Raw genomic sequence first — 21,763 nt, 5'->3', positions numbered from 1 at the left:
TGTCAATCCCAAACTCCCAACCTATCGCTCCCCCTCCCTCTTCCCCCCTGGTAACCACAAGTTCTTTCTCTAAATCTGTGAGTCTGTTTTTTTTTTGTAGATAAGTTCGTTTGTATCATTTTTTTTAGATTCCACATATAAGCGATATAATATGATATTTGTCTTTCTCTGTCTGACTTCACTTAGTATGATAATCTCCAGGTCCATCCATGTTGCTGCAAATGGCATTATTTCATTCTTTTTAATGGCTGAGTAATATTCCATTGTATATATGTACCACCTCTTCTTTATCCATTCATCTGTTGATGGACATTTAGGTTGCTTCCATGTCTTGGCTATTGTAAACAGCGCTGCAATGAACATTGGGGTGCATGTATCCTTTCGAACCATGTTTTTCTCTGGATATATGCCCAGGGGTGGGATTGCTAAATCGTATGGTAACTCTATTTTTAATTTCTTAAGGAACCTCCATACTGTTCTCCATAGCGACTGTACTAAATTACATTCCCACCAACAGTGTAGAAGGGTTCCCTTTTCTCCACACCCTCTCCAGCATTTACTGTTTGTAGATTTTTTGATGATGGCCATTCTGACCAGTGTGAGGTGATACCTCCTTGTAGTTTTGATTTGCATTTCTCTAATAAATTAGCAATGTTGAGCATCTGTTCATGTGCCTCTTAGCCCTGTCTTCTTTGGAGAAATGTCTATTTAGGTCTTCTGCCCATGTTTTGATTGGGTTGTTTGTATTTTTTATATTGAGCCACATGAGCTGTTTGTAAATTTTGGAGATTAATCCCTCGTCGGTTGCATCGTTTGCAAGATAGTCATCTTTTTTGAGACTAGCAATGGTGTATTTCCCTCTTTGTAATCTTCAGGGTGGTTTAAAAATAAATTTTTTTTTTTAATTCATCACCATTAAATTCCCTAAAGGGAGCTAGAAGGCTAGCTAGAGGAAGAAGGTGGCACACCAGAAAGAGTAACTTCCCCAAGGTCCTACCCAGAGGAGCCACAGCAGCCAACACTCTGGGTTGGATGGCCAGAGTTTGTTTCTGCTTGATCAGATGAATGACATTGTCTTCCAATACTCACAAGCCCTTGTGCAGTCAGGATTTCAGGCCTGGTCATCAGTCTGTGGAGTGTGGGAACAGGCAGACATGCTGGGGCCTCCCTGTAAGTGGAAAGCCAGAGCATGGTGTTTTGTTTGTTACCCTCAGCTCTGCAGTTCTGGGGGGTGGGGGAGACTAGGCCCTCCAGGTCCAAGTGTATCCCCCAAGGTTCTTCTCCCATGCTCCATCACCTGCTGAGATCAAGTACCTACTATGCACCAGGTACTATGCAGCCCTGGGGAAGCAATGTCGAGCAAAATAGGTACACCCAGGCAGCGTGGAGCACACACAGCCACATACATAGCACAGGTCCTGTCCTCAAAGAAATAAGGCTACAGTTAAGAAAATACTTGAATGACACTAAAGGAGTAAAACTGGTGATATTGGATCTTATAGACTGTTATTTACCCTAGAGCTGTTTCTTATATGACAGGTCCCTCCTAGACAGTGTCTACGAAAGTTCAATACAGCAACTCCAAGGAACTCTCCTGGTAGCAATGATACCCTCCAAGGGGATGCATTACCGAATCCCACCTTATAAGACGGCCCCAAGAACAGCTTTATGGGACTCCAGAATACTCGCAAAGCTCCTCGTGTTCCCTCCTGGAAAATATCACTGCTACGAGATTGGCAAACATGAGCCAGCGCGGTGGAAATTTGGCAGGAAGAAAGCTCAGAAATTAGCACTTGGCCAGACATTGCATAATTCCTATGAACATTTCAGAGTAACAGCAAGTAAATTTGCCAGAAGGGGAGCTATTTGCTAGAACTCTGACTACCACCCTTTAAGAGCTTATGGCTTACCAACTCCCCTCCCCCACCCTAGGTCTGGACAGGGGCCTGGCTCTAGTTCATACCTGGTGCATAACAATCCTTAGAGGTCACCCCTTTCTGAAAGGGATGAGAGGTAACTGTGGGCTTTGTGCCATGGGCCTGAGGCTAACTCAAGCAAGTTCTCAGAGCAGACTTGCGTTCAGTTCAGCTAACATTTGTGGAACACCTAGTGATTGCTACATGCTCCCTGGGGCACTGGCCATAGAAACACTACCCGGGCCCTTGAGAGGCGCACAGGGAGTGAAGAATCTAATGTAGTCAGGGCAGTGGTAGAGGTGATGCCCGTGGGACTAAGGGAGCGTGGAGGCGAGGGTAGGAAGAGGCCTTCTCGATATCACCCTGAGCTTCGAGAAGCTTCCTAGTGTCTGTGAGGGTCTAGCAACAAGGAGAGTAAGAGTACTAATAAGCACGGAATGTGGGTGTGAGGGTAGGCTGTTAAGTCAAAAGCTACAGAGACAGTTTGGCAGGATGGAGGCTAGGGTGAGGCAAGAGAGGTGCAGCACCTAGCGTGCAAAATTTAAGGCAGCACTCACTTTCAGGGTCATGCAGGCGCAGGGTCAGCACCTGAGAGCGAGTGTCTCCTTAAATTTTGCACCCTGGGTGCTAGATTGCCTCATCCTGGTCCCAGCTTTGTAGTTGAGTGTAGTCTTCATGGGCATTCTGGGCCATAGTAAGGAGCTAGGATTTTATCTTTAAATCATGTAAGACTTTGAAGGATTTTAAGTCAGGGGATTGACCTAGCAAGACTGGCATTTTACAGATACCACCCCAGCAAGTGAGATCTTAGCAGCTGGAGTCAGAAGCAGAGAAGGTGGATTGTGGGATGATCCCTAGTTGGGTTTTATCTGGAAGGAGGGGCAGGAGGAGAGGACAGGGTGTAAAGCAGGTCAGTAAGGGTGTTACTAACCAAGTGGCTCAGGTCACAGACAGTGGGCCCGGGGAAGGTAACAGAGGATGTTAGGGCCCTCGTGCACACCTGGAAGTCCAGGGGAATGTGGCGGCACTCAGGAGGAGACCAGGTCTAGCGGGAAGGCTAGGAGGCTACAGACAGTTGGGTGAATTTTACACTGGTGGCAAATCCCCAGATACCATCTTGATGAGAGTCTAGGATGGAAAAATTCCCCGCATGAAAATGCCTCACGTGGGCCCAACTGTGAAATGTTAAACTGTCTTCTCACCTGAAAACATCATGCAACAGTGTTTAGCATTTTATGCTTCCGATGGCATGTAATATGCAGAAGTAATGCCCTCCCCCACTGCAAGTCAAAACCAAAAATTGTTCAGTGGGAAAAATTAAATAAGTACATAAAAACCAGCAGTAGAATAAAGCCGCAAAATTGAAGCATCGGCAGAGGAAAAGGAAAAAACTGTGGCAGAGACAAGCTTTGAGGTCGTGTGATCTACGAAAATTTATAGAAATGTTACCTTAAAAAAAAATCCCAAGGTACTTAACTTGCCAACCACTGGAATGAAGTCAAAATTCCCACCCAGGGTGTTACTTTTAATTTTCATTCTCTTTATGTTGTTTCCTAAAATAATAACAGGCATTCTAGAGATGATTTACCAAGATGGCTTAATTAGGTGTCAGATGAGTACCTGTGCCCACGAGCCCCATTACCGCTGGTTTCCTTATGCAAATTTGACTGACTGTTCTGAACCTGACTAAAGAAACAGACATAACTGGAGCAGCTGGGCTGGAAGCATAGCTGGGCCGTCCCCATAGAGACCAGACTCTTCCTCGTGCCCCAGCATTCCTCGCCTCCCCCTGCCCCTTTTTTTTTGAGATGAAAGTACAGCACACTTGAGCCTAGGTCTCCCTTAGATGGTCTCCACATCACTGCCTTTCACCTTTAAAGTGCACACAAGTCACCTGGGGGACTTGTTGATACGCAGATTCTGACTTGGTGTGGGGTGGAGCCTGTTTCTAACAGGCACCGGGTGATGCCTGTGCTGATGGTCCTGGTCCGTGCTTTGAGCAGCTATTGAAAAGGCTCTAAAGAGCTCTGTGTAACCTCTAGTAACTTTTGTTGCTTTCCCCCCCCCCCTTTTGACAGCTATTTCTGCCCATTTGCTCCTCTCCCCAACAACCCTGGGTCCTCCTGCTGCCCCTTAGCTACCTTTATTCCCCTTTCCGCTCCAACACTTCACACTCTGACTCAGCCTCTCTTATCAAAAGCCATCCTTTACAGCTCATTCTGCAAAGAGCTGCTCTCAGCCAATGGCTTCCTTAGGTAAGACAAGCTGAAATTTTTATTTAAAAAAGAGAATTAACCAAATATCACAGTGTGCTCCCGAAGGGAACAACTTGCTTCACCGTGTTTGTCCCATGGGCCATTGGACCTATAGTCCTGGAATGTCACAGTTGGAAAGGACCTTATCTTTTCCAACCACCACCCACCAGTTGAGTATTTGAATCTCAGAACCATGGGCTTTGCCGACACTCAGGTGCCTCTGGCCAGGATGCTCACTGCCCATCCTGGGCCAGCACGTAGGAAAGGTCTTTCTGATATCGAGCTGAAATCCGTCTACCTAGAGCCGACCCCCACTTGGCTTAGTTCTGGGCCTCGGGTCCCTAAAGAGCAGGCTTATGACCTTAGAAGGCAGCTGTCATGTCGCCCCCAAGTCATTTCTTCTTGAGGCAGAACATCCTCGGCTCGTCCTGTGATGCCTGTGCTGCAGACAGTAACCAAGAGCTGCCAACACCTCATTACAGTCTTTCTGTGACTTCCATCGAACTTACTGCCAACCACATCCTTAAAGTCATTTTCATACAAGCTGTGGCTCAGCTACATCTCTCCCTAGTAGGTAATAATTGCAGTAACTAGACTTAACATTTATGAGAGTAAATGTAACGTGACGGTTAAGAACAAAGGCTCTGGAACCAGACCGCCTGTGTGTGAAGCACTGTACGAAGAACCATCACATCGCTGTGCTGGGTACTTTCCCTATATCAACTGTCCTTAATCTTCATGACAACTTAATGAGGGAGGGGCTATAGTGTCCCAATTTCACAAGTAAGGAAATAGAACCTCAAAAGATTGTTTTGTACCTGGGGTTAGGGTTACAATCGAAACCTAGCTGGTGTCCTTTGGTTTGAGGTTTTGTTTTTTTTTTTCAGACACAGGTGCAGGACCCTATCTGTTCCTGTTATCCATAAATTTCATCTTGTAACCAGTGCTTTACCCCCTGCTTTATACTTTCTTTTGAATTCCTGATTCTGTTATCCCAAGCGTATCTGCCTCCCAGCTTCATGCTGTCATAGTCTGAGGAGAATACCTTCTGTATCTTCATCTAGATTAGCCACAGATCAGAGGCCATTTGATAACTCCCTACAGAGCCTGCTCACTGAAGCCCGGGTGCTTCATCTCCCCAAGCTCCGTGAGCCACCAGCCTTGTGACCCAGTCTGAGAAGCCTAGGGGATGGCCAGGAATGGTTTGTATTTGAATACGTCTGTGTTTGGTTCGGGGGGAGCAGGCTTCCTCCTTCCTTTTCCGTCTCCATTCCAGAATTCTTCCCAGGACAGAGAACTGCTCCTAAATTCGTAGCGTGTGAAGTTGTTCTTGTGGGCAGCGCCAGATGCAAGGAGCAAATAGGACTCTGGGTCTGCAGCGCACACATTCCCAGAGAGGATACACGACCACATCCTGCACGTTAGTTAGTGAGATCGGGGAGGCCGGCCCCGCCTTTCCAGGCTGCCTGCCCTCCAGCTCCACTAGTACAAACACACAACTTCCGTGTCCAGACTAAACTAGAGGAGGCTGAGCAAGCGTGATGGGACCACCGTTTCTGTGTAGGAGGGCTTGGGGCAGCAGTCTCAGTATAAGGGTGTCCGGGGTATGCCTCGAAACTTAGATGGTGGTATGTTGGTTTGGGGTGATTTGTGAGAAGTGGCAGCACTGATGGAGATCAGAGGGGCTAAATTTCCCACATAAAGCCATTTCTTGACACTGCCACTGTGTCAACTGACCAGAAAGGCTGGACTGATTTCTCCCCTCTCTCCCTTACTGGTTCTGTTCTCTGACCCTAGGCCATTAACATAATTTGGCTATCTATGTTCAACTACTGTCTTTTTCATGGTGTCAGGATATCAGCTGACCTGTCCCTGCTGCTCTTCTTGGCTTCCTGTGAACCGTCACTGTGGGAGCCTTGTGACTCTCGGGGAAGAGTGGAGGCCAGGGGTCTCCAATGAGCCTCCATTGTCGCTGGAGTCTGCTCGAGCTGCTCTGAAGCAGCGTATGGGAAAATTCTTCTGCCCCAACGTGTTCCCCTTTTGAAATCATCAAGCAAACCCCGAACACTGGCAGAAGGGCTGCGCCTCTCACACGAGAGCAGTTAATAGCCATTGGCAGACCGAGTCCAGTGGATCCAGGGGGATTTGGGAAGCAGGTCTTGGTTCTCATAGATCAACATTCGGCCCCAGCAATGCACTGCGCTTGGGCAGTGGGTCCCCCCGGGGAGCCATGAAAACTGATGGGGGCAGGCAAGCGAGTCCTGGCCAGAGAAGTGGAAAGCACCTCTGACCTTAGTGAAGTGAGTCCTTGGTATGACCTTGAATGGCTGTGTAAAAGGGCTGATTTTGACACATCATCATCAGGAAAACACAGTAGTTAAGGGCACGGACTCAAACCCTGACTGCTTAGGTTTAAATCCTCACCAGCTCTGTGATTTTGGACAACTTATTCTACCTCTGTGGGCCTCATGTGCAGAGTGGAGAGTGGAGACGGTAACTGGACCTACCTCATTAGTTGTGACGATTAAATGAGATAATACGTGTAAAGTGCTTAGAACACTTCCTGGCATTTAGTTAAGAGCTTTGTAAGTATTAACTATTATTATGACCATCATCATTATCATCATTGCCACCATTTTTACTGGGTGTCTAATATGTACCAGACACTGAGCTAAGCATATACGTGCATTCGCTCATTGAACTACCCTTTGAAGTAGGTGTTATGCTTCAGTTAAGCCTCATTTGAAGAAACGGGCATTTGGAGAGATCAGGTAACCTGCACAAAGTTAAACGGGTAAGTCACTGGCAGAGTCAAGATTTGGAGCCAGTCTCCCCAACTCCAATGTCTATGCTGTTATTGTCCTCAGCTATTGTCCATAATACAGCTGTATTACTAAGTATTTCTTATGTGCTGGGTAGGAGCACTTTGCATGCCTTATTATCTCTCTTAATTTCCATAATCCTATGAGTAGACACTCTTGTTATCCCCATTTTATAGATGAGGAGGTCAAGATTCAGAGAAGCTCAATGACCTCCACAATTTTTTACAGCAAAGAAAGTCAGGATTTAAATCCAGGCCTGCCTGACTCTAAAATCCATTCTAATGTCTGTTGAGTTTAACTGCCCACCAGGTGAGCAGGATGCTCCTGAAGCTGATAACAGTAATTGGGGATGATGACTGCTGATATGTCCTGCAACCAGGGAACACAGTTTGCCTAATCAGCCGCATTTTCTGAGCTGTCATTGGGGCAATTTCCACTTTCTCTGATACTTCATTTTCCTGCGGTTTCTTTGAGCTGTTGAATTGCTCAGATTAAGACAAGCTTCTGTACCCTTTCACGTGTTGGTTTGTTGTCCATGCTGCAAGAATATGAAGAAATCATAAACCGTCCGGAAGAAGGCCCTGATGTATTATGCAAAGCCTTTGCCTCATTGCTATAGGAGGAAACTCCCAGTCCGCATTTCTTGCCCAGACACCGCAGGTTATGTGACTGCAACATTCCAAATGTGCATTTCAGTATCAGGTCATGAGAGGACAGCTTGTTTTGTGACAAGTAGTGGTATAGGCAGAAAATACTTACCAGCCTATAGATCAGAGATTCCTAACCAGGCACGCATCACTGGACTTCAGAGGTTCTGGAAACGTGTGTGTGTGTGTGTGTGTGTGTGTGTGTGTGTGTGTGTGTGCGCATTTTCTTGGAGAGAGAGCCCGTAACTTTTATAACATTCTCAAAGGAGTCCATGATTCAGAAAACACTTTAAAAACCATTGTTCTAGATTTAAAAATCACTAAGAGAGAAAGTTTCAAAAAATAAAAACAAAATTTTAAAAATCCTTTGTAATGAAAATGTCAATGCCCCCTGGAGGCAGGAATGCACTTTCCTTTAGTATTAATGACTTAAACTATAATGAATAATTGTTTTCTCTGTTCTCTGTATTTCTGGAGTGTTTGTGTGTGTGTGTGTGTGTGTGTGTGTGTGTGTGTAACAGAGTGAGCACTAACTATGTGCCAGGTGCTGGTCTAGAGATACGACCTCCTTCATAGCATTCTCTCAATTAAACATCACAGTATCTGTATTAGGTAGATACCAATATTAGCTCCATTTTATAAGTGGGGAAATTGAATCTTACAGAGGCATAGAAACTTACCAAGGTCAGTTAGCAAGTCTGTCGAAATCCTAAGACATCTTACATAGATTTGTAATCAACATGTAGGACAAATCATAGAAAATAGTTTTCAAATAACATACTTAATATTTTAAAAAACATTTCTTTTTTAAAATAAATAAATAATTATTTTTTTTATGGCTGCATTGGGTCTTCATTGCTGTGCATGGGCTTCCTCTAGTTGCAGTGAGCGGGGGCTACTCTTCTCTTCATTGCGGTGCGCAGGTTTCTCATTGCGGGGGCCTCTCGTTGCGGAGCACAGGCTCTAGGCACGTGGGCTTCAGTGGTTAGTTGTGGCACTTGGGCTTTGTTGCTTCTGTGGCATGTGGGATCTTCCCAGACCAGGGCTCGAACCCGTGTCCCCTGCATTGGCAGGCGGATTCTTAACCACTGTGCCACCAGGGAAGTCCCAGAAACATTTTTTTTTTTTATAATTTAATTTTTTTTAAAATTAATTAATTAATTTATTTTTGTGGTACGCGGGCCTCTCACTGTTGTGGCCTCTCCCGTTGCGGAGCACACGCTCCGGACGCGCAGGCTCAGCGGCCATGACTCACGGGCCCAGCCGCTCCGCGGCATGTGGGATCTTCCCGGACCGGGGCACGAACCCGTGTCCCCTGCATCGGCAGGCGGACTCTCAACCACTGTGCCACCAAGGAAGCCCGAAACATTTCTTTTTTAAGGGAGAAAAAATTATTGGAGAAAATTTCTTCCCTCCACCAAACTTTTCTACAAAGTCTGTGCCAGATTTTCTTTTGCTTTCTTTTCTCTTTTCTCAAAATGATTTTTAATTGTAATTATAAACAGGAGTCACCGGTGCTGAGGACTGTCTGGAGGGACTCTGGTTTTCTTCCAATAACACTGTACTTGTGTTACTGGGTTGTGTGAAGATGAGCTAGAAAGGGGACCTGCCAGGAAAGAGGGGCTAAAAAATGAATAAACATGAAGATTCAGTGACTCTTGCAGCGACCATCTGTTCATCTTCTCAGAGAGTCAGGCCCTAGGGCCACCAGGTAGGGAAAAGAGCTATTTCAGATGATGCGAAATTAAAAGCATTGAATTAAAATTCACCCCGGGTGAATTTTCTCAGTCAGATACTGAGAAGAGTGTTCATGTCCAGATGATGTTACATAGAAAACCATGTCAGTAGTCAGTGTTTGATCAGGAGTTCATAAGGACTAATTTACCTTCTACTCTGTTTCTTAAGTCTTTTGCCCAAAAAATCAAGTCAGAGCTAGGAGCCCAGAGGACAAGTGTAATATAACTGTCTTGCCTTCACCCCAAATACGACAACAAGAGTCCATTCCTGTGACAGGTTTAATGCCTTGTGACAGGGATCTGGAATGTTAGAGAATCTTGTTTCCAATAATCAGGTCTACATCATCTTCTTGCAAGAATGAGGCAGCTGTAGTTGCCAGAGTGATATTCACGTGACCACTCTTGTCATTCACGGAGGACAGTAGTCCTACGCCTTGTCCAGTTAGCCAATCCTGACTTACCTTTCAAGGTTAGCCTCCTGTCACCACCTCTGGAAAACCTTTCCTGACCCTCCTGGCTGCATTAGGTAGGTGCTGCTGCTCCCTGCTCCATCGGAGCCCTTTGAATGCCATTCTCGTTGCATTTGTCATACTCTCCTGTAAGTTTTTATGTTTTTGTCTGTCTCTTTCATCAGATTCTAAGTTCCCTGGGGTCAGTTTAATGCCTGGTGCATAAAAGATACTCAAAAATGGGTGAACTAGCAAATTTGTATTTGTTTTTCCCCCATCCAAAAGTAATTGCAAGGATTAGTGTTCTTAAGGTAGAATCATCTAAAGGGACTTCTGTCAAAATTTGTCACCTCCTGTCTTGTCAAATCAAGTGCCAAGAGGTGAAAACATCCCAAGGCAGTATACTGGTTATCTATTGCTATGTGATAAGTTACTCCCATTTTATTATCTCTTACTGCTTCTGTGGTCAGGAATTTAGACAGGGCATATCTTGTCTCTGTGTATGTCTAGGGCCTCTGTTGGAAGGTTAGAGCAGGTGCTGGAATCATCAGAAGGCTCATTCACCTGCATGTCTGGCAGTTGATGTTGGCTATTGGCTGGGTGCTGTCAGCCAGAAAACCTCACGCATGGCCTTTCGATGTGACTTGAGCTTCCTTACAACATGGCGGCTGGAACCAAGAGCAAATGTCCTGAGGCAGAGAGGGCCAGGCCAAAGCCACTTTGTATTTATAACCTGGCCTCAGAAATCACATAGCATCACTTGTACCACATTCTATTGGTTGAGGCAGTTACAAAGGTCCATCCAGGCTTAAGGGAGGGAAAAAAGACTTCACCTCTCACTGAAGGAGTGTCACCATCACATTGTAAGTAGAGCCTGTGGGATGAATATATCCTGGTGTGGCCATCTTTGAAAAATGCGGTATGCCACAAGCAGTCATGGGGAAAAGGTCGAGCGCCTGTAAGACTCCTTCATGTGAGATAAGAGATATGAATCAAAGCAGATGGATTTCATGAAGGCAGTGAGTTTTTCCTGTACTTCCGGAGGGCAGGTAATTATAACTCTGTCAGGAATGAGGAGCTAGAGGAAGATTTAAGGCCTTGTGACAGGCATCTGGAATGTTAGAGGCCTGTTTCCACTGCTCAGGTCTACGTCATCTTCTTGCAAGAATGAGTCAGCTGTAGTTGCCAGGGTGACACTCATGTGAGCTCTCTTTGTTGAGGTCCTCTGTAGACTTGACCTTATTCCTGGCTTACTGACACTCCAACATTACTCTCATCACAATTCTACGTTATTTCATTATCCATATGGATGATACCCTGACCTTTTAGCTTCTTGACGTCCTCTCCCAATGATCTCGTCCTCCAAGGTTTCCAGCTACTCACTCCTATGATCTTTGAGTCATACCCTTGACTTTGTCACTACCTCTTATTGCAGCCTTTTATGATCACTGTTTAAGATGTCTGTTTCAGCTTCAATAATTCTTCAATGCCACAAGAACCTATAGTCCCTTGATCCTACCACCCTGTCACTGTTCACCTCCTCCCCTACTAAGATCAAAAGTCCATCATTAGAATCACCCCTTTTCATATGCTCTCCCCTCCCTTGCCCTCTCCTTTTTCTTTGTATTCTCCTAACAAAGCCCAACCCTGACTAATCCTACCCCCCCAGACCCTCTACAGCTGCCACCATACAGCTACTGGTCTCATTCAAAATTCATGACAGTAACCTCAGGTGGGTCCTTAGTGGGGCCTGCAGTCAGACTTTCCCTGAAATGGGGAAGCAGAAGTACTGCCTCAGGCCACTCCCCCAGAGCTGTAACCCCACACCTTTGGGTCAGAGCCCACCATCTGCCAGGCATTGCTGCTCAGACCTAAACGCACACCCAGCCAACCTTATTCAGGACAATAAGAAATCCTCATCTGAAAACGGCTTCTCTCTGCTGACACGACAGCTTTCTGATGGCTTCAAAACCAAAGTCTGGTGATGTGACATCCTCTCTGAAGGCACCCTTTCCATTTCGGCTTCATTTTCTGTACACTCAGTGTTGCTGAGACAGCTATTTTGACATCTCCTTCTATTCTTAGCACCAAAGCACAAACTCACACATAAACCAAAATTGAAAGAACTGCACATTCATTCTCCAAAGTCTTAGAAAAATCAAGAGTACTTGAGGGCTGGGGGTGGGAGGGGCTCTACCCAAGTCACTCCAGGGTGAGGTGGAGAGTGCCTGAGTAGGGGCCTGGAGGCTGTGACACTATGCAGATGTGTCACCTTGGGCAAGTCCCTTTAGTCGTCTGGGTTCCAACCTTATCTGCAAAGCGGGGGTACTAGATGAGGTAATTCCTAAGGTCCTTTCTAGATCTTTCATTCTGACTTTGTCACAGGATGCTACAACATTCACAGTTGCCCTCTTTTTTTTCCCTCTACCTCATTCATTCATCAGGTTTTCAGTCAAGTAAAGGCTTTGTTTAATGCTCAGAGGGTCAAAAATCAGTAGGACACAATCCCTGCCCTCTAGGGGCTCATATTCCTTACAGATATAAAGCTTGATATAACCTTATAGCTATGCCTTAATGGGATGAATGTCTTGGGGAAAGTATGTTCAAAGTGGGATGAACAAAGTAGAAAAGGGGATTAGTTCTAGCTGTGGAGGATACAGTCCCTCACAGAGGAAATAGCATTAGAGAATAAGCATTATTTATTTATTTATTTATTTATTTATTTATTTATTTTTGGCTGTGTTGGGTCTTCGTTGATATGCGCAGGCTTTCTCTAGTTGCAGCGAGCGGGGACTACTCTTTGTTGCGGTGCTTGGGCTTCTCATTGCAGTGGCTTCTCTTGTTGTGGAGCATGGGCTCTAGGCGTGCGGGCCTCAGCAGTTGTGGCACGTGGGCTCTAGAGCTCAGGCTCAGTAGTTGTGGCTCTCGGGCTCTAGAGCACAGGCTCAGTAGTTGTGGCACGCAGGCTTAGTTGCTCTGCAGCATGTGGTATCTTCCTGGACCAGGGATCGAACCCGTGCCCCTGCATTGGCAGGCAGATTCCCATCCACTGCGCCACCAGGGAATCCCGAGAATAAGCATTCTTAAATGACCTGGTGGGCTTTGCCAGAGTGGGGTAGGGGAGCCCAGAAACGTCATTCCAGTTACAAGAAAGGGTCCAAAGACATAGTGAATCTGGGAGACAAATTCTAAGTTTCCCATTTGCCTGACCAGTAAGTGCATGAGGGAGTGTGTCAGGGCATGAGGCTGGAAAAGACAGATTGGAACCTTCTCTTTTTCTTCTCATTCAGCAAAAATCTCTTTTTACAATTTTCCCAAGTGTCTAAATTTTAAGTCAGGGCTTCTCTGCCGTTCTTGAAGTCTTACCCTCTCTAAGCTCTGCTTTGTGTTATATATATATTTCCTGAAATTTAGCCCTTTTATTTATGCCATCCTCCTGAAAATGTTCAAACATATCATTTATCAAATATTTCCATGTAATGTATGGGGCGGCAAATAATAGCAGCTTTGTTTTACAGAGAGAAAAGCTAAAGTAAACATTGATTGCTCGATATCATAGATTGCTCAGTATCAGGTTAATAGACATGAAATATGCCCTGGGTCCTTCCTTCATGAAAATTCCATGACTTTCTTTAAAGTCAAGAAAAGTAAGTAATTGATTGACTGATCCGGGCAATCACATTGGGACTATTTTAAGGGTTCGATTTTGAGTCAAATATGGCTTTAAGAAAGAACTAAATATTGTGAGCACCATTTAAAGCTAGGGAAGAAAGCATAACATAAATACCACTGGGAATATGGGTTGGTAAGATTAAAATCTTCTTGAGCCCATGTTAACAGCTGCTTCTTTTTCCCAGTCTAATTGTTTCCTAAGGAAACACTGTTGTCTTTTTTAAAGTCAGTGTGGGAGATAGTTGGTCACCCAGACTTCACAGGACAGTAGCGCCCCGGTGGGTCACTACCATCCAGGATTTGGCCTTCGAGATCCAAAAAGTTCAGCTCTCCTCCAGAACTGCTCGGGGTTTAGAGGACCGACTGGACTCAGACAAGGTGTATGTTTATAAAGCAAGCTCTTTACATTGTGTCTCTAGCACCATCTACTGGGAAACAAAAGTGCCTTTATTAGAATTACATTAGAATGTGTCAGAAACCCAGAGAAAAGGGGAGGAAGAAGTTCAGAAGATTCTAAGAAACAGAGAATTAAGTATATTATATTGAAGTGACTTGTATATAGATGTAACCACTAAAACAAAAACACAAACTTTCTAAATTATCAGGAACATACACACAGACCATATTGTAAAAGATTTTTTTAAAGTGACTAGAATTCATAAACACAGAAAGCATACCATAAAATATAATGACAAAGTAAGAACAATTAGAATATACGTGTCATCTTAATGCCATAAAACGCCCCTATTAAACAGTCTCTCAGATTAAATCACAAAGCAAAACCCAACAGGATGCTGTGTACAAACCAAGTGACTCAGAAAGGTTGAAAATACAAGAATTCAAAAGCAAAGGGAGCAAGTGAAAGCCAAAGTAGCAGGGGGTCTCAATCTGAACATCAGAAAAGGCTGATTTCATGACAGAAAGCATTCTGTTTTCTAAAGGATGCAATTCACAATGGATGCAATTCACAACGGAAGTTCACCAAAAAATGACTATATCTAAGACCATGAAGAAAACCTCGGGCAGTTTCACAAAATACAACACAGCCAATATTGACCTAGAAATGTTTTAACTGTCTCTTAATAATTCTTGGATCAAAAAGGAAGTCAACCCCCAAAACTAAGGATATTTAGAAAATAAATAATATAATTATTTATGTGGAAATATATAAATAATATATAGGAATATATAGTAAGCAAATATTATATTACAGTTATCTATAATGGAAACTCCTACATGTGATATAGTTAAAGTAATACTCAGAAAATTTTAGCACTACTTATATTAATCAAAAATTGTGAAGTTAAATGAATTAGGCATCTAATGCAGATATTTGAAAAAGAATAATAAAATAAACCCAAGAGAACAAAAGAAAAATTAACAAAAATAAAAGAAATTATAATTTTGAAAAGAATCAGAAAAGGTAGTACTCATAAATCCAAGAGCTGCTTCATTGGAGGGAAAAAAAACCCCAATAAAATAGATATAGCATTAGCTAATCTATTCAGTCCACAGAATTAGATATGAGCATAGGCAAATAACCACAGACAGATGAAACTGAAAGTATCATAAATTATTTCTTTCCTCAACTCTTTGCAAATAAACATGAGAGTAATATAGATGAAATGGATAATTTTCTAGGAAAATATATAAATTTGTAATTGTGACCTCAAAAAGAAATTTTAAATAGATTATCATAGAAAAAATGAGAAAAGTATGAGTGCATAAGGAGTTGTCTAATGAAATACCTAGGAATAAATTTAGCAACAGCCTCCAAGATAAACTGAGTGAAAAGATCAAGGTGGAAACGGGCTGTGAGTTTGTGGATGTGCATGGACGTGCACTTAAATGCTTGGATATCCTTGTAGTATCTCTGGAAGGTGCATGAGAAACAAGTGACAATGGTTGCTTCTGTTGAAGGAAACTGCATCTGTAGGGAACAACGACGAGAGAAATTCTTTTCACTGTAGAGTACGACTTTGTAACTTTTACATTTGATATCTTTTAAATTGATTACATGTGTAAATATTACCTACTCAAGAATTCTTTTTTGGAAAAGTAGAACCAAGACAAAGGAAATAGATGCTTTTAAAGGATGTTTCAAAAAGAATACCACTTAACCTTTCCTAAAGCTGACTCTGGTAAGAGGAGGATCCTCTTGGTTGAACAGTGGACACCAGACACTAGGATGGTCTTAGCCAGGCCTCCGTGTCTCCCTCAGGAGCTCTGGAACCCAGGCACCCTCGCGGCTCTGTGTGAACTCAAAGACCCCAGTCCTCACGTGCCAAAAACACTACATTTCTGAGCAGAAGTTCTGAGTTCAGAAAAGGATACCCTCTTTTCACCCAAAGACAGGACATTCATGTTTCTTAGTATTTAGGAACTCAAAGAAGCAGAACCAAATGCTTTAAATGGCTAAAAGTCAGTTCTCTTTTTCCTATTTAATTTTTTAATGGTAAGGTACAAGTTCCTCATTTTTCTTAGCCTCCTAAGATTCCAGCCCCACTTTGCATGCTATATCTCTCCTCTAAAAATAGCAGGAACCAAGTTCCTAAAACATTATCCATCTGACCGCATGAAAGGAAAAATAACTCTCACCCTGAAAGAGTATGTTAAACACCTAATGTCTGTACTTACCTTCAAAATATATGATTCAGTTCTGGGACAATACAAAAACTTTTAAATGTACTAAACTGTATCATTGTGTAAGGCTCTGAAACAGAGTCCCTTTCCTCTTTCCCCCTCAAGAAAGACTGGCCAGATTGCCTGGCCTGCTGCAGAGGAACCTGGGATTTTTTGTATTTGGGGAAGATCCTAGGACCAGGGGCTTCTCACTCCTAAGTGGGTCATACTTTTAGGGGGTGGGATGGGGTGCACCTCTGCTGTCATCTGTTCCTAGGGTTTTCTAGGTGAGCTGCTCAGAGCTTATACTGGCTTCACTCTGGCTTTTATATATGTGTTTTTTATGTTGTATACAGTTGACCCTTGAACAGTGTGGAGATTGGGGCACTAACCCTCCATGCAGTCGAAAATCCACCTATAACTTTACAGTTGGCCCTCCAGATCTGCAGATTCAACCAATCAAGGACAGTGTAGGGACTTCCCTGGTGGTGCAGTGGTTAAGAATCCGCCTGCCAATGCAGGGGACACGGGTTCGATCCCTGGTCCAGGAAGATCCCACATGCCGCAGAGCAACTAAGCCCGTGCACCACAACTACCGAGCCTGCACATCTAGAGCCCGTGAGCCACAACAAGAGAAGCCACCGCAATGAGAAGCCCGCGCACTGCAACGAAGAGTAGCTCCCGCTCTCCACACTAGACAAAAGCCCATGTGCAGCAATGCAGCCAAAAAAAATAAAATTAAGAATTAAAAAAAAAAAGGACAGTATAGTACTGTAGTATGTATTACTGAAAAAAATCCATGTATAAGTGGACCCATGCATTTCAAAACCATGTTGTTCAAGGGTCAACGGTATATGTGTATTTATTTAATGTGTGTGTGTGTGTGTGTGCACACTTGTATTTATTGAGCTTCCCTCTGAAATAGCAAATTCTGCAGGAATGGGGTAGGGGGTGAAAGTCAGTGATTTAGTCCAGCTTATTGTACTGATGAAAAACCCCAGGCTCAGAGAAGTGATTTCATCTAACTTTACTTAATCTCTTTCCTCATCTGAGGCATTCTAGCCTACAACTGCTACTACTACTGCTGCTGCTGCTACTATTACAGTACACACACACACACACACACACTACCACCTTGTACTTAAGCTGTGTCCTCCACATCGATTATTCTTCAACCTTCTTCACCCATTCAACCTACCATGACCTCACCTCAAGTCTCAGCTCAACTAATAAACTTTTATCCATGAAATCTCCCCAGTCCGCCACATCTAAGCCAACCCAGTCATACTGCCTGTCTTCTTTCTTACAGCTGTGCCTCTGGGAGCACTCTTCACACTCTGTGGTTATGAGCGGCTTATGTGTCCTCTCCCTCCTTCAGACTGCAAGCGGCTTAAAAAGGCAGGTCATGTCTCATCTATGTATCAGCTCTGCCCAGCACAGTGCCTGGCATACAGTAGGTGTTTAATGTGTTGATCGATCAGAAGAGTGACTGTGAGTAGGCTCCTAGTCCATTGCTCTGGCTCTGTCATATTCCAGGAACATGCCTATGAGGAGGAATTCTTCCGCACATTCCCTGGGCTTTCTTAACTGAGCTAAATTCAAGATATTTGTGTACGTTGTTTCAGATGGCTCAGCCTAGCATCTAGGGAAGAACAGATCTGAAAGTTGGGAAGAGAATGAAAGGTGATAAAGCAAAATGGCACAATATTCAGAAGAATGTAAAACCCATGTTATAGCCTTTTGGCAAACATGTCTAGAGGACTGTCTGTTGAGAAGTTTGCTCTCTCCCTTGGACCTCCAGAGAAATTACTCACAAGATAACGCTGATTCCTCTTTTTCACCCTCAAAGCCCTGATTTTTTTTTTTTTTTTTTTTGGCTGCACCACGTGGCTTGCAGGATTTTAGTTCCCCAACCAGAGGTCAAAACCCCGGCCCTTGGCAATGAGAGTGCGGAGCCCTAACCACTGGACCACCAGGGAACTTCCTCAAAGCCCTGATTTCTTGTTCAGTGGTTTTAGTAGAGCAGAAGATGTGGCAAATTATTTTCACATATTTTATCAACTCTAAGATGCCATCAGTTGTAAAGTTCACCATTATTTTACATTCCATGAAGGAAAAAACCACCTCTGCCAGTTAAAGCATGACATGACATGATTTCAGAGATTTTAAAATATGAAAATGAGGGAATTCCCTGGCAGTCCAGTGGACTCTGCACTTTCACATTCGGGGGGGGGCCAGGTTCGATCCTGTGGGGGGAACTAAGATTCTGCAAGCCGAGTGGAATTACTATATATATATATATATATATATATATATATATATATATAGTATATATATATATATATATATATATACTATATATATATATATGAGAAAATGAGTGTCTTAAATTGAGGAAATATGGCATATCAATATCACAGGTTGTTGTTTGATGATACCAAGTTGTGTGGGTCTCAGTCTTATCTGTTACATGAGCAGTTTGGACCAGATGAGCTCTGAGAACCCTTCTGGTCCCAACACCCTTGAGTTCTGTAACACCACGAAGGGATAGTCTTGACTGGGCATCATTTGTTGTGTAATAACCACCAAAATGGGGCTCCCATCCAGATTCCTTCTGTGCTTTGCCCTTTAAGAGTTGAGGGTCTTCACACTGCAGTGTCCTCCCTCAGGACTGCTCACCCACCCACATCATTGAGAAGAGGCTTCAGAATGTCCCACCTTGATAAGAACAAATATACTTATTAGAGGTTGAGGAATCTGGCTTACACATACGAAGCGGGTGGTGCTTGCCAACTATAACTCCTCCAAGAAGCACTCCTAGAGACACAAAGCTTTCATTCAAAGGATTGACTCTGGGCTTCCCTGGTGGCGCAGTGGTTAAGAATCCACTTGCCAATGCAGGTGACACGGGTTTGAGCCCTGGTCCGGGAAGATCCCACATGCTGCAGAGCAACAAAGCCCGTGTGCCACAACTACTGAGCCTATGCTTTAGAGCCCGCGAGCCACAACTACTGAGCCTGTGTGCCGCAACTACTGAAACCTGCGAGCCTAGAGCCTGTGCTCCACAACAAGAGAAGCCACTGCAATGAGAAGACTGCACATTGCAACAAAGAGTAGCCCGTGCTCGCCGCAACTAGAGAAAGCCCGCATACAGCAAGGAAGACCCAATGCAGCCTAAATAAATAAATAAATAAACAAACAAAGGATTGACTCTAAAATTGGCTAATAGTAGAGTGGCCATACATTCTAGTTTCCCCCCAACTGTCCCAGTTAACTCATTTGTCCCAGTGTTGTTATTAACAGTTCCCTCTATGTTTCAAGTCTACAGACTGATCAGGGAAGTGATTGAGGAAGAGTGGCTACCAGTGTCACTTCGGCTAATAATGGCCCCAAATGGTTCGAAAATCACTAATCTCAGGGACACTGTTAGCATCTGGTTAGCCAGTACCAGGTATTAATGCTCAGTTATGAGCCCTGGGATATTTCAGCATTAAAGCAAGAAATGTCAACAAGGTGATTGACTCAATGGTTAGGACAACCATCACCCTTTATCCAACTTATTCCTTAACGGAAATTATGCATTTCCTTGATTTTTGTACTTTTTTTACACTTGAATGATTCTGAGTGTTATAGCTACTGCATCTTGCAGTCAGTGACATTTTACAATTAAGGAGATCCAATAATTTATTATTCTTAGGATCTGGACTCCTACCTCCTTTACAACTTGAAATGAAGGCTGGGAGGGTAGAACCAGTGGGTCTTTAGGATATAAAGATTTTATTTAGGTGTTTGTCATTCTTTTTTCTGCCTCTTCCCACCAGGAGAAGTTGCTCCAGTGCAGGGAACTGCATTTGACCTGAGGAAGCCAGTGGAGCTTGGAAAACACCTGCAGGAGTTCCACATGAATGGCTTTGACCACAATTTCTGTCTGAAGGGATCTAAAGAAAAGCGTTTTTGTGCACGGTAGGCACTTTTCATTTGCTGCCTGTACTTTTCATTTGCCTTTCATTTGTTGGGAAGAAAAGATACCAACTCCTATTTGAGGAGCTTTTCCTCTGCCATATTAATGCCATTTACTCTGCTACGGGGGACCAACTACCACATCCTATGTGCCTTTTCAAAGCTCCTATTCCATAGGGGAATACATCTCCCCCCTCCCCCTTCATACCGTTTTCCCTGTGCCCCTACCTGGCATCCTGTCTCTTTGCTTCCCCTCTCCCCATCTCTGCCTGTTCTCTAAGGCCCTTTTTTTGTTAGAAACCCCAACTCCTCCTGACTGAAGTCACCTCTGCTCTCCGTGAACTTTCAGAGCCCTTCGTCCTTTCTTGACTTCTGATGTATGATTTGCCTACTTCCATGACAAGCTGGAGGTTGCATTTCCCTTATAGCACTCACCACCTCCAGCCTTGTCTGACAGGCATCTGTGTCCACACTCTCCTTCTCACTAAATTCCAAGTACCTCGTGCCATCTTATCTTTGTGAATCTCTACCTTTACCCTAACACCCTAATACCATGCTCGGCACTAGCAAATAATCAATAAATGTTCGCAGAATGAACGGGTCTTAAATAAAGCAGAGAAAAGACTGCTTTTCTCCTCTGTCCCTCCTATTCACATTTCTCTTTCCACGGCCCCCACGTGAGGAGACCCTCCGACCTCCCCGCCACTATTCAAATCCTGGCCTTTCTCTTTCCAAACATGTTTCCCCGAACCTCCTGGTTGACTACACATTGTGGGGATGTCTTACCTCGGTAAGTCTGTAAGACCCAGCCTTTCTTTATCTATATATCCCTTTGACCCCAAGTATAGGACCAGGTAGGTACTCTCCCATCTGTAGAGGCCTGGTTTTTTTAAAAAAGGAAACAATTTGGCAGAAACCCAGAACAGATCTATTCTCGGGGGAAAGAGCCCTGCCTGCTCTAGCCCCAAGGGTGGCAGGCAGTTTAATTTGTAGAAGCATCTATTCTCTTTCAGAAGACATAGCTGGTTGTCTTGCCAGACCAAGCAGAGAGCTCCACCTCTTTATGAGAAAGTATCCCAGCCTAACTACCTGTCTCCAACCTGGCCGCCCCCGACACACACAAACGTATCTGACTGGGGTGAGTCCCTTTTGCCCTTCCCCAGAGAAGCCAGGCTCAGAGTGAGAAGTTGCTGTTGGGGATCCTCAAAACCACCTACTCATGCCTCACCTGAGAGGCTGCCAGAAGTTCCCTCCATGCTCTTCTTACGTTTGTCTCCTCCATATATGTTGTCCCTGCTCTGTGACTGGGTCTAATTCCTGTCTCAGAGCTGCTTCTCAGCTTTTCCCTGTCTGCTTTTCCACCCTGGACCTATATATATGTGGTCTGGCTTTATCCCTAGGGTCCATCATGCTGGGAGCGGGCGGGTACTGGAAGTGTACACCACCCAGCCGGGGGTCCAGTTTTATACGGGCAACTTCCTGGATGGCACACTGAAGGGCAAGCGCGGAGCACTCTATCCCAAACACTCCGGTTTCTGCCTTGAGACCCAGAACTGGCCTGATGCAGTCAATCAGGTAAGTCTACAAGCCAGCTTGTTAGAGCGGTGGTGTGTCCAAGGTCACACTGGATGACAGAGGTCATAACACTCAAGTCAGACCTGGTCTGTATGATTCAAAAGTCTGT

At 44.2% G+C, this 21,763-nt stretch overlaps 1 protein-coding gene across 3 annotated transcripts in view; it reads left to right on the top strand.

The window, feature by feature from the left end:
• The window catches only part of GALM (galactose mutarotase), a 100,280-nt gene that overhangs the window by 69,063 nt on the left and 9,454 nt on the right, over positions 1-21,763 (top strand). For all 3 annotated transcript variants that reach the window (XM_079940454.1, XM_079940453.1, XM_079940452.1), the window contains 2 exons: positions 19,941-20,082; positions 21,480-21,654. In XM_079940454.1, coding sequence (XP_079796580.1) covers positions 19,941-20,082; positions 21,480-21,654 — 317 coding nt within the window. The remainder of the gene's footprint in view (positions 1-19,940; positions 20,083-21,479; positions 21,655-21,763) is intronic.

Source organism: Stenella coeruleoalba (genome assembly GCF_951394435.1).
Source record: "Stenella coeruleoalba genome assembly, chromosome: 13".
NCBI lineage: Eukaryota > Metazoa > Chordata > Mammalia > Artiodactyla > Delphinidae > Stenella > Stenella coeruleoalba.
The sequence above is the reverse complement of the archived record's forward strand: the minus strand, read 5'-3'. Positions and strand labels throughout refer to the sequence as shown.